This window comes from Neolamprologus brichardi, chromosome 22, assembly GCF_056152115.1.
Source record: "Neolamprologus brichardi isolate AB-2024 chromosome 22, ASM5615211v1, whole genome shotgun sequence".
In the NCBI taxonomy this organism is placed as follows: Eukaryota; Metazoa; Chordata; class Actinopteri; order Cichliformes; family Cichlidae; genus Neolamprologus; species Neolamprologus brichardi.
Genome location: NC_142124.1, coordinates 11,786,443 through 11,799,467, shown reverse-complemented (window position 1 = coordinate 11,799,467; position 13,025 = coordinate 11,786,443). Strand labels below are relative to the sequence as shown.

At 40.1% G+C, this 13,025-nt stretch overlaps 1 protein-coding gene across 2 annotated transcripts; it reads left to right on the top strand.

The window, feature by feature from the left end:
• Positions 1-3,055: 3,055 nt before the first annotated feature.
• slc30a8 (solute carrier family 30 member 8) lies at positions 3,056-12,368 on the top strand. Of its 2 annotated transcripts, XM_035909333.2 has the most exons (10): positions 3,056-3,166; positions 3,254-3,365; positions 7,529-7,695; positions 8,061-8,207; positions 9,598-9,751; positions 9,865-10,031; positions 10,156-10,268; positions 11,007-11,112; positions 11,206-11,340; positions 11,651-12,368. In XM_035909333.2, the coding sequence occupies exons 2-10, from the start codon at positions 3,292-3,294 to the stop codon at positions 11,794-11,796; spliced, it is 1,209 nt and encodes a 402-aa protein (XP_035765226.1). In that variant the 5' UTR covers positions 3,056-3,166; positions 3,254-3,291; the 3' UTR covers positions 11,797-12,368. The 2 variants fall into 2 exon arrangements, with proteins under 2 accessions (XP_035765226.1, XP_006794391.1); XM_006794328.3 differs by having other exon boundaries at positions 3,088-3,365.
• Positions 12,369-13,025: the final 657 nt, after the last annotated feature.

The window sequence follows — 13,025 nt, the reverse complement described above, 5'->3', positions numbered from 1 at the left end:
CAATCATTTCTAACAGCAGAGATGGCGTGAACCAATCATGTTGCTGTACTCTTGCACATAGAAGTGCTGTTAAAAAGTATTGCCCCCCCTTCGGACCTCCTTTGCTTTTTATTTTTTTGCCATATTTGTCACAGTTAAATGTTTCAGATTGTAAAACAACTTTTAGATAAATCTGAGGAAACACAAAATGCAGTTTTTAAAATGATGATTTAATTTATCAAGGGAAAAGGGGATTGAGAATCTACCTGGGTGTGTGTGAAAAAGCAATTGCACCCTGAACCTAATGACAGGTTGTGTCACTCTTGGCAGCAAGAACCACAATCAAGTACTTGCTGAGTTAGTCATTGCTGTGGAGAAATTTTGTCCCACTCTCTCTTTTTTTTTTTATATATTTGTTTCACTTCAGCCATATTGGAGGGTTTTTCAGCATTAATGGTCTGTTTACGGTTGTGAAAAAACCCCATCTCAATCAAATGTAAGTCCAGACTTTGACTAGATCACTCCAAACCCTTCAAACCCTCCATTGCTTTTAAGCACTGATGTGATGTCTTGTGGAAAATCCTGCTGCATAGCCCAAGTGTGCTTGATCTTTGGGGAACAAATGGCTGCACATTCTCCTTTGGGATTTTCTGGTAGAGTTTTTATGCTTCAAGTAGTAGTTTTAGGTCCACTTAAAAACAAAAAAATAATCAGGGGGTTCCTCAGGGGTCTGTCCTTGGACCGTTATTGTTCAAGCTTTACATGCTCCCATTTGGTACTTTCATAAAGAATCATATCATAGCTATAATATCGCATTCTTTTGCAGATGACATTCGGTTGTACCTATCATTTTCCTCATATTATCTATCTCCTGTTCACAAACTAGTAAGTTGCCCTGAGGAAATGAACTGCTGGATATGTATGTATTTATTCTTGACTCAGAAAGTCAGAGACAGAGAATTTGTTCATATTTATCATGCCCTTCTCTGAAACACACAGCAAACAAATCAAGAGCCTTGGCATTATTTTGAAGGTCACCTCAGTTTGATAATCACATCAATATGATTACCAAAACCGACGTCTACGACTTAAAATGTATATCAAAAATCAACAAGTTATTATATTAAAGTGACTATGAAATTGATGCAGTAAATGGATTAATCCATGCAGGATTATCCAAACCATCATTAAAATGCAGTAGTAGCCAGTACTGCATGGAAATGTGAACATATTACCCCAGTATTCAAGTCTCTCCACTGGCCCCCAGCTCAACACAGGCTAACCTTTAAAATCCTTCTGTTAGTTCATAAAGCTCTTAATAGTTTGGCCTCCCAGTGGATCTCTGACTTGCTCAACGTCAATAACCAAATTAGACCTCTCAGGTCGTCAGGTGCAGATCCTTTAACTGTTCCCAGAATTAGATTTAAGTGTGCTGAGGTTGCTTTCAGATTTTGTGGTCCTGCTCTTTGGAACAAACCGAACACTGATCTGAGGTCAACTGGAACAAACTCAAAACCTTTTTATTCTCACAGGCTTACTGTTCAAAACGTTATATATGTGTGTGTTAACTTCTATTTTATGTTTTCGTAAAGTTTGTTTTGTTTGTGTTTTTATTGCCTTAACACTTCGCAGGCCTACACTGGTTTATCTTAAAGGAATGTACTGTATAAATAAAATTATCATTGCGCTTGATCACCACCTTGTAGGAAGCTTAATTTTGAATTAAAGGTTTAATTCAATCAAAAGAAAGAAAAAAACACTAATGTTTGTCCTGTGATTGCTCCAATCTGTACTCATCCCACCACCTCCTCAAAGGGAAGCCAACTTCTTCATCTTCTTCCATTTCCTTCCGCTGACCTCGCCTCCTCCACTCTCTTTACCACCGTTCTCTTCATCTATTATCACCTTCTCATCCCAGCAGATCAGCTATTCAAATCATTAAAAAAATCAATCTCTATGATCGATCAGATTAAAAAGACTGTTACTGCCTACTGCTAACGTATCAGCATTTACTCAGCAGGGCTAACGCTTTTAATGCCAGTTATTCTTTCAAACATTTCATCATGCGGTGTCCGAGTTTTGCTTTTAACATCATTTTAATAACTAAAGCGAATAAAGACACACTTTAAAAATAGAAACATGGATCTAAAATAATGAAGTATATAGAAGTGACTGACATGTAGGTCTGTTTAAGTGGATCCTTGTCGCCATCTTCTGGTACTTTTTTTTTTTTTAAATCAGTCGCCAAAACAAAACCGAGACTAAGTTTTTTAGAAAGACTTGCTACCCATCTACTATCTTGAAACTCCCCCGGGGCTGTTATCGGCTCATTATCGATCTAAATAAAGAATAAATAAAAACATCACCGACATAGCTGCTATTTAATCCACCCACAGATTGAAAATTAGTGTAGTTTTTCTTTTCTTTACCTGTCAGCTCCACGCGAATATTTATTCCTTTTTTTCTGTTTCTGCAACTCAGTGCAAAGCTGTTCAGGTTAAACTAACAATATGCTCCACACTGCCAATAAAGACTCAGTGTGAGTGGCTGTTCCCATTCAAAGTGAAAAATAAAGTATCTCATTGATAAGTTAATTCCACTGTACGTGCAGGTGCTTGGGAATCTTTCGGGGGTTAAAATCGGGGTGTTAAGTAAGACTGCTTTCATCGGAGACTAGTTTTGCTGAATTTGGAAATAATGGCTAAGTGATAACGCAAGAGGAAAAGGCGCACGGCCCGTGTGGTTTGATTATGTAATCAGTGAGTGCCGGCTGATCAGAGGAGGTGGGCGGACCCCGAAGAACTCGAGCGGTAGTTTGGGATGTGTGAAACAGTGAAATCCTCCCCCGATTAGTGAATTAATCAAAGCTGAATTTGGGTTTTGAACACAAAATATTCATTAGCTTTAGGAAATTCAGGAAAGCTTCGCCCCAAATTATTTCGCTTTAATATGTTACATTTATTACAGAAGTGTGTCTGTTTTGAACCCCATGTGTGCCATCACCTCCCCCGCCGTCCTGCAGGCCGGTCGGCTCTGCGTTTGCACACGGTGCAAAGCGTTAGTCACAAGATAGCATCAAAATCTTTGCTCCTTGCACCCCAATTCGTTAGAGAGGACATCCAGCGGCCGCTGAAAGACGTCTCAAGAAGGCACAACTAAAGATCAGAGAAGAAAACAACGATTTTAAGTGAGATAACTGAACATTAATTTATTTCTAAGTATTGTTTTTACTTCTTCTTCTTTTTTGTTTGTTTAAATACATTTTTGTTTTTAGTCTGAGTATTTTTCCGACTGTCTGAGAAGACAGCAGTCATGTTTAAAAGCAAGGATCCAGAGAATTTTCACCTGGTGTCAGAAGAGAAGAAGAGATACAGCACACTGGAAAGGTAAACGATTAAAGTTTGTCTTAATAGTGTTTCAGATTGGAGTAGAGGAACATGTGATTCCCTGTTTCCAACAATAAACAAGTGAATAAAAACAAGCTTAAAAATATTCATTGTGCTTGAAGGTTTGGTGTTAAATTGTATTTTAAATCAAAAGAAACAGAAAAGGGTTTCAAAGTTTCACAAAGTGCTTTGGGGAGTGTCTGCTCACGTTCCTCTGTGACCTACTGGTTTTCCACACGGGACTGGACTGGTCTGGGGGTCTGATGAGATTAGCTGTGTGCAAATGTGTGTCTGACTCGGCTCATTTAGCTGGCTCTACTTCTGCTTAATAGGGAAGTGTGCACAGAGTGCAGCAGCAGCGCATAGACCCACTTTTAAACACTCGTTAATCAGCGATTGTTTGTTTGGTGTCCTCTGATGTTAATATTGTTATTGGGCCTATTATTTATTAGGTTACAAGACCTAGTCAGTTTTAGTCGGGGTTACAATGAGGTGTAACAATCGTCGTGCCAAAAAGTGATTTCCGGTGTTCCTTGTAATCGGAAGGTTGCCGGTGTTGTGCCAAAAAGTGATTGTCTGCCAAAAACTGATTTCCGGTATTTGCCAAAAACTGATTGCTCGTATTTAAACTGCTATAAGTAACTTGTTGGCCTATAATATGTGAAACATATGTCAAATGCATCCCTCATGGATGACACAAAGTCATATTGAGCCACAAACAACATTCGTGTAACAAGGTAGAAGCCGCAATCAGTTTTTGGCAGCGACTTTTATAGAACCTTTATTTATGCAGTTAAAAAAATCTCATTAACATTAAAAATGTCTTTTGTAAGAGTTAGTTGGCCAGGAGGACAGCAGAAATGGCAGCAAATATTACAATAGTTCTGTAAAAATATTTTAAGTGGGGATAAAGGACCAGATTGGTTATAATGTGAGTACAATAACACAGAGTTATAAAGATACTTGAAAAAACAGATAATCTTTTAATTCTATATATAACCCCTTTGTAAACGCTGTTCACCGAAGTCTATTTACCAACATACGTAAAGATATTACACATAAAAAATACACGGAAACATTGGAAATCAGTTTTTGGCAGGCAATCACTTTTTGGCACAACACCGGTTCGAGCCCCGGCTCGGTCGCTGTGTCCTTGGGCAAGACACTTCACCCGTTGCCTACTGGTGGTGGTCATGGGGCCCGGTGGCGCCAGTGTCCGGCAGCCTCGCCCCTGTCAGTGCGCCCCAGGGTGGCTGTGGCTACCATCACCAGTGTGTGAATGTGTGTGTGAATTCATAAAAGCGCTATACAAATACAGGCCATTTACTATTTACCAGGCACTACAGGCCATTTACCAGGCAATATACAAATGCAGGCCATTTACCAGGCACCAGTCTAACCGGTGAAGTTATCACTGATTCTCTGTGGCTGGATTGATGCAGAGCTGACTGTTCATGGCCAGTTTTGGGTTACATCAATCTCATCAATTTAAAAATGAGATTTTTAAATCACTGCACTCTGTTTTTATTTACATTTTTTGCAACTTCCCAACTTTCCTGTCCTCAGCTTTCTGACCTAATTCTACTTTTTATACGAGAAATGTACTAGTACATTACTATATGGCTTGTCAAAGATTTGCTTAATCTCCAGTCCTAAATATACAAAAAGCAGTGAACATTAATGTAGCAACACAGGTCAGCTGGTCACAGACTGTACACAAAGAAGTTCACAGTTCACAAATGAAATTATTATGCTTGTGTTTTTTTTTTTGTTTTTTTTTGAGTACCTCTTTTCCTCCTATTGCACTGCTTCACTCAATCTTAGGGTTTCTCCACCTGCCAAATCCCAAACATGGTTCCAATGCTAGAATGTCAAGCATGTGTAGGAGAAAACGGTCATCTTTGTATAGGTTATTGGTGTGACCTTCCACAACAGTCCCAATTTGCCATGATTTTCCTACCTGTTTGTCATAGTCAATGACATCAGTAGTTATGAAATGTTAACGTAGACTTGAATTACTGCACATCAAAGGCTGCCTCCCTCTTAACTTTGATCCACATCAGTTTGCTTATTGAGCAAACAAATGTACACAGGATACCAAAGCCACAGCCCTCCTCACCGCACTGAACCACCCAGGAAGTCTGTCTTTAACACAATCACCTCCACTGCTCCTCTAACCTCATACTTAACGCTGGCTTTCGTTAGGGCTGTGTCTAAGTCCTGTCCTTCATGCATTGCTTTTTTTTTTTATACAAACGTGACTGCAATCCAATGGACCCCACCAACACCCTTATTAAATTTGTAGATGACACTTGTGTTGCTGGATACTTAACTTGACATATAGATGAGGTTCAGAAACTGTCTGTGTGGTCCTCTGCAAACAACCTCAAACTCAACACCAGTAAAACCAAAGGGATGATAAAAAGTAATGCCCGACCCTCCACTAAAGCAACAGATTATGGCTTTAAGTTCCTGAAAACTCATATTGCAGAGGCACTTAGAGATCTGCCAAGACAGCAGAAATGGTAAAAGAAACAAAAAAAAAAATCCACATAGAGAATACATTTCCTGATAGTTCTTGCAGAGCAGTCACATAGAGGAAAAGCTGTTGGTGGCCTTCTACCCCTCAGTCATTGTAAGCGTACTGCATCAGTGTGGTACTCTGGAGAATAAACCTTTGCAGAGGGTCATCAACACTGGAATCAAAAGACTTCCCACTGCTCTGCTTGGAGGACATCTCCAGCTCTCAGTGTCTCACGAAGGCAAGGAAAATAATGAAATTTTTCCACCTTGGGTGGCACTTGTTCTACCTCCCACCCTCAGTCAGGCACTCTAGGCATAAAAGAGCTGGACAAACATTCTCGAAACAAAGTTTTTGTTCCCCAGTTCAACCAGAACTCTCACCTCTTTTAATAGCTATTCTTTAGTGAAAGGCATCCCTTCAAGTGATTCTCTGACTGTACAAGTATGAATGTCTTCCTTTAAATCAGACTTAGGGTACATCTAGTCCTTTGGTTGTACCTGACTGACCTGCATGCAGTCAACGGGAAAATAGGATTAAAATGTATGTGATTTGTTCATCGAGGTAACTGGATACGTGGATAGGCTAATAGAAATGGATAAAACTGTCAGGTATTACAACCCATGGCTGTCTAAATCTGACAGAAAAAAAATGACTTTTGAAATGGATACAAGATAAAGTTACTGAAATGAACACAGAAATTTTGCACTGTATTATACATCAGAAAGTGTGTACGTTAGTGCTAAAAATAACCATGTTGTGGATGTTTTGACTAAAATAATTTCGTTAGGGTAAGAGCACTGAATCGCAGGACTTGGAGGATCACGAGACTGAACATGGTGACATAGGCTACCACACATCTGTCAAGTGGCTCAATCAGGGCAAGTATAGGACCTAAGAGCAAAAATTTGACAGTTAGATGAAACTCAATGACATTTCAGAGCTCTCAGATGCAACATGAAAGGCAGATCTTGCATTTGCTGTTAATGTGATTAAACTTCGCGTTTCCACCTCAGATACTGAACTTGACTTTAATATTCAAACATAAAGCAGGCTAGATTTATTTCATTGAACAAGAGAAAATAACTCAAAAGCTGCCAACGACATAATTAAAACACAAGCAGAATAGCAATGTGCCATTGCTATTAACACATAAAGTTAAAAGTCTTGAAAATTTTCAAAAACATCCACATTTTTCCTCACAATTGGAGATAATTTATCTGCATTTCAGGAGCAGGACCACACCTCCATACACTCCCTTTCCAGTTCTTTATCTATATATGAATCCCGCTGCACTACAAGCTGTTCTTTCTTGTTTTCATACCCCACCCTCTCTTTTTCTATCCATTACTACTCATTAGAACGTGGGGATGTGCTCGGCCCAGTCCCCTCTGAGGCCTTCCCCAAACCACAGCCTCAATTCATATTCAAGCCATCTGCCATTATCTACAGGAGATGCTGTCAAAGCTAAATGAGGATGTGCTAATTAATTGTTTGGGGAAATGTTGGCATTTCCACTATAACTATTTTACATTTTTATTGCCTAATTGTAACTAATCTGCCTCTATAAGTTTTTGTTAATGTTAAGGGTTAAAAATTTTGTCCGCAACTCATTGCATTCATTCTGTTTTTGTGTATCCAGTGTGCCAAACCACGGCATCTTACAGAAAGATGGCACGGGTAACATTAAGCACTGCCATGACAACAGCCGTGCTCAGGAGGATCGAGAGACGGAGAGGAAAGTTGCCAGGAAGAGGCTCTACCTGGTTTCTGTCATCTGCCTGATTTTCATGATTGGTGAAATCCTCGGTGAGTCACGGTCGTTTTCTGCTTTTATTTTGTGCTTATTGTTTTGTTCTCATTTTCTCGGTGCGTATCCTATAATGACATCTGATATTTGTGTATTGTTTGTAAGCCAGCAATACCCGCTGCCATTTCTGTTATTTTCTGTAACCTCTGACCATCTCTGTCTTCCTTCACTCCTCGTACTTCTCTTTCCTCTCACTTGTCTGTCCTCAGCCAGCTCTCTCACACCTACTTGTGGCCACCTTACTTATTTGTCTTGAATTATATATACATTCTGTATCCCTACAAGTGTAAATCGGACATTGCTGCACTAATATACCAAGTAGTTAATCCATTTCACTAACTGTCCTGGTTCTCTCCTTCTGCAGGTGGGTATTTCGCAGGCAGCCTTGCGGTGATGACAGACGCTGCCCACCTGCTGGTGGACTTCACCAGCTTCATCATCAGCCTGTTATCCCTTTGGCTCTCCTCCAGACCAGCTACACACAAACTCAGCTACGGCTGGCACCGTGCAGGTACATCATTACAGGATGCGTCTTCCAGTTAGTATGTAATTTATTTGAGCTTTCCTTTATTTTATTCATTCCTTTGCAACTTAATTTTCACCAACATGGCACGCAAAATAAGTGGATGTCGCTGCAAAATAGTAGAGCTTTCAGTGCCATATGCTAGGAGTTACATCCTGCATCCACACATCACAGATATATTTATAAAAGGTCACATCATAGTCTCAAACTAAAAGTTTTTTTTTAACTTGATAGATTATACTTTGATACATTTATATTGTTTGTTTACATTTTGTGCTTTTATGTTTATGTAATGTCGTAAACATAAAATCATTAAAAGCCACAAAAAATTCAGTTTCTTTTAAATTCGTCAGTTCCTGACCAGTTTCAGGAACACAGCTTACCCAAAACGTTCTTTTGGGTAAGCTGTGCCTGTAGCAGCTTGTGATTCGGCTGTTTAGTACCATTGATTCCTCCTGCACATTTTCGGCTACGTTTTCTCCGCAGTTTTTCAATTTATCAGGGAGAGAATAACCATCATCATCTCAATATAAAGACTAATAATCATAGCATCGATGTAAGCTACATAAGATGCTTTTAAATGTGACTGTTGCAGAAACAATGAAAAATGGTTTAGCAGCATAAACCCAAAATAAATAACAATATAAACATGTGGAAAAAATATATGAACAATATAGTGAAAAACTGAGTCAGTGGAGTGTATTAAGACCTGCTCTAGTACAGCGGTCCCCAACCTTTTTTGCGCCATGGACCGGTTTATGCCCGACAATATTTTCACGGACCGGCCTTTAAGGTGTCGCGGATAAATACAACAAAATAAAACTAGTACCGGTACCGAAAAAAAAGAAGATTTATTCATAACACACGTGAAAAGACCAAGGAAAACCGAGTTAACGATCAAAACGATAACAAAATAACGCTGAAAACCGATAAAAACCCTGAAAACCATACATTTCACACCTGAGCCTCAACTCTCGGGGACCGCTGCTCTAGTATACTTAAAAGTGGAGCTGGACCAGTTCCTCAATCAAGAACTCACTAATGCCGCCAAATTCCTGGAGGGAGATTGCTGAAGCTATCGGAATGTGGAGGTGAGGGAATATAGAAAGAAGTGGAATAACTTGAAGCACAAATATCTTTACCTCTGAGGAAAAAACAAACTGACTACAACAAAAAGCGGGGACCCGTGAGGGAAAAGAGTATCGGTATTTTATTTGTTTCTATTTTCCCGTCTAGATCAGGTCTTACTGTGTGTATTTTTATCAAGTCATCTTCTCTTACTGCATATTGAAGTTTGAGCAATTTGCAGTTTCTTGTTGTTTCCATCAGTGTGCATGACTGCAGATCCTGTCTCACTCCTTGTTTCTTATTAATGCAGAGATCCTGGGTGCGCTGCTGTCTGTTTTCACCATCTGGCTGGTAACAGGAGTGTTGGTTTACCTGGCCGTGGAGCGCCTCATCAGTGATGACTACACCATCGAGGGAGATATCATGCTCATTACCTCCGGTTGTGCTGTGGTGGCCAATATCATGTGAGTAAAGTGAAGGCTTGTTCGTTTTGGAGTTTGTGATTTAATTGAAGCCATTGCAGAAAGGAAGGCAGCACTTTTCTTGAACTCTTGAAGAATGGTCCTTCTCTCAACAGCATGGCGGTCGCCCTTAATCAGTCCGGCCACGGCCACAGTCATGGTGGGCTCAGCTTTCATGGGCATGGTCACAGTCACAAGAAAGGAAGAGACAAGAATCAGATCTCAAACAGCACACACTCGAGTGATGACTGTACGGATGTAGAGCAAAATCATGGTGATCACGGTAAGTAAAATAACGTTTTTTATGCCATTTTAATATTATAGGTCATTATCCTCATATTAAAATGGAAGAAAAATGCATACAAATATTTCTGTAATTGATTTTATTGTTATTCTTCTTCTGCCAGGACGGAGAGCTCAGCAGGCCAATGCAAGTGTGCGAGCAGCTTTTGTGCACGTGTTGGGAGATCTTCTCCAGAGCATCAGCGTGCTCGTCAGCGCCATCATCATCTTCTTCAAGGTAAGACTGTTTGCACACACAGTGTGACCCAACAGTTTAAAACAATTTAAAAATTACTCCTGAAGTTGTGGATGTTATTTTGATAATTATTAGTCCGAAATTTTCATAAACCCAGTAGCTAGTCTCGTGCAGCGTACAGTGGCTTTGATGTAACAATTCCTGCATTATTTTTAGCTTCCAACGCTCAATATTCTCAGCACTAAAAACACATTCCCCCCTGAGAAATGTCGAGCAGCACAAAGCTGGGGCTGTTTCCAACAGGAAAGATGGTACCATGTTCACTGTTCATGTGCTGTTCAGTCATTTCGTGCCTGTCTGCAGAGTCCTCAGTGAGTCCAGTGTGTTGTAGATCTTTTCCCCAGACTGTCATTACTGCCAAATTAAGGCCTCCTCTTATATAAGATGTAATTAATTGCCACTGTCCTGTGTTCTTTAATGAGAAGCAGTTGGGGCCCTTTTTCCTCTGTAACTGGTGCAGATTTTTACACTCAGAAACTGAGCTCTAATAAACAGAACTTTTTCATAAATAGCAGTTGTATAGCAGACGGTGTTTTTCAGCTTGGAAAACTGACAGCACCATTAATGGTGTTACTGTCTGCCTCAATTGGAAAGCACTTTGGGTCAACTCCTGCTGGTTTTAAATGAGCTATGTAAACAGAAGTGAATTCACTAATATAAATTAATTTGTTTAATTAAATATTTCTGCTATAACTCATTTTCTCCGTGATTCTCTTTCAGCCAGAATATAAGATGGCTGACCCCATCTGCACGTTCGTGTTCTCCATCCTGGTCTTATGTACCACCTTCACCATCCTGAGAGACATCCTTCTTGTCCTGATGGAAGGTGAGGCTGAAATTACTAAATCAACACTGCAGTGCAGTGCTAATGTTTTCAGTGGAATCAGAGGCTGATTTGTCTTTTCTATCCATGCCTCAGGTACTCCGTCGGGGGTGAAATACAGTGAGGTGCGAGACGGCTTGTTAGCGGTGAAAGGTGTTACAGCGGTCCACAACCTTCACATCTGGGCCCTCACCGTGAACCAGGCTATGTTATCGGCACATGTAGCCATAGGTAAGAAAGAATAGGTAATATTTAAGTAATATGGATACACCATCTGGGTACTTGTAGAGGACTTTAAATAGCTGTACTTGATGGTATGAATGTACTTGTGCACTCAAAATAGTAAGCGCAAGACTGGAACAACATAGTCTGGGATAAAAACTAATTTTAGTTAGTTAGATCGGTTGCTACTATGTCTCAGCCTTTTTTTCTTCCTGGTCATCCTTGACCAAAAAATAAAGCTCATAGATGCAATATAAATACAAAAGGTGACTAACATTGGTTTATCGCCAATCCCTTTGTTTTCCTCTCTCCTCCACAGATGAGTCAGTGGATGCTCAGACTGTCCTCAGGGAAATGACACAGGCTTGTTTTGCCTCCTACAAATTCCACTCCGTTACGATTCAGATGGAGAGGCAGGCCGACCTGAAGCCTGGGTGCACACTGTGTGAGGACCCTAAGAAGTAGGAACCCGCCGTAAATCTTCATCTGATCCCAGCGAAACAAAGCCAAGATTTGTCTGCTGTGGCGCATGTGTCGATGGCAGTCGGCGCTGCTGCTGGGGACCTTGAGGGCTTAGTGACAAACTTGCGTGACTGTGTCTAGAGTGCCTTTGTATTGACAGACTTAAAGAAATGTTTAAAAGAGCAATGAGGGTGGCTTTTGAATGCAAACGATTTTACGGGAAACACTAATGTCCCCCATCCTCCTTTGGGAAGTTTTATCCATTCGTAGGTATAGTTTTCATGATCAGTTTCTGCTTTTTAACGTGTTCATTGTGAAACTGAAATCACTGAGGGGTTTATGCAAAACTGCAGTTCAAAAGTATCGTGTCAGTGATACAGGGTGTTGTGGTTTTGTGTGATTAAGCAATTATTCACTTTAATGATCTCAGACATCTGATACAAACCATCATTTGCACATTCTATCATAGTATGTTTTTCTATACACTGACTGTTATACCAGACTCCTGAGTGTAGTTTCATACTTGATGTCAACACTTCTTCAAACTTTGCATAAGTAAGGTGCAAGCTGCAATGAAAAACTCAATAAAATATTCATGTTTTTCAAATACTCTGTATTCTGAGTTTTGCTCTGTGTCAGTGGAATAAGGAATGCATCTTGGGGGGAGGGGTTGATTTCCACCATAACTAACCTCCACCTTTTTGACCTTGAGCCAATTTGCAGTTTTCAGTAAACCTCGGGGGCTGTTTCGTTGTACCACCGGCCTCTGACATGCTGCAGACAATCAGATATTAATGGCTTGTGTGAGTTTGACCTTCGTCTATCCACCTGTGTCCTGCAGTGTGAGCTGCAGGTGTCCTGAGCTTCAGTGGCGTGGACAAGGTAATCATTAATAACAACTGACGTGTGGCTGGCTGGTGACAGCTAAATCATTCATTTTATATTTTTAATGGACATATTATTTATTGTATTAAATAAAGCATTAATAAACATGCTAATAAGATAAAACTCCTTTTTTTTGGTTGACTAGCTACTTGCTCACATCTTAATTCAAGTTTTGTAAATCTGTTTTCACATTTTCCACAACCAAAGACACATAAACGAGCACATGTCAAGTCCAATCATGCTTAAACAAAAACTACAGCCCCCACTCGGACACCGATGACACCACCTGTCCATTATTTTTAGAAGGACAGCTCAGTAGGCCTCTGAGGTGTTCTCATCAAGGTTGT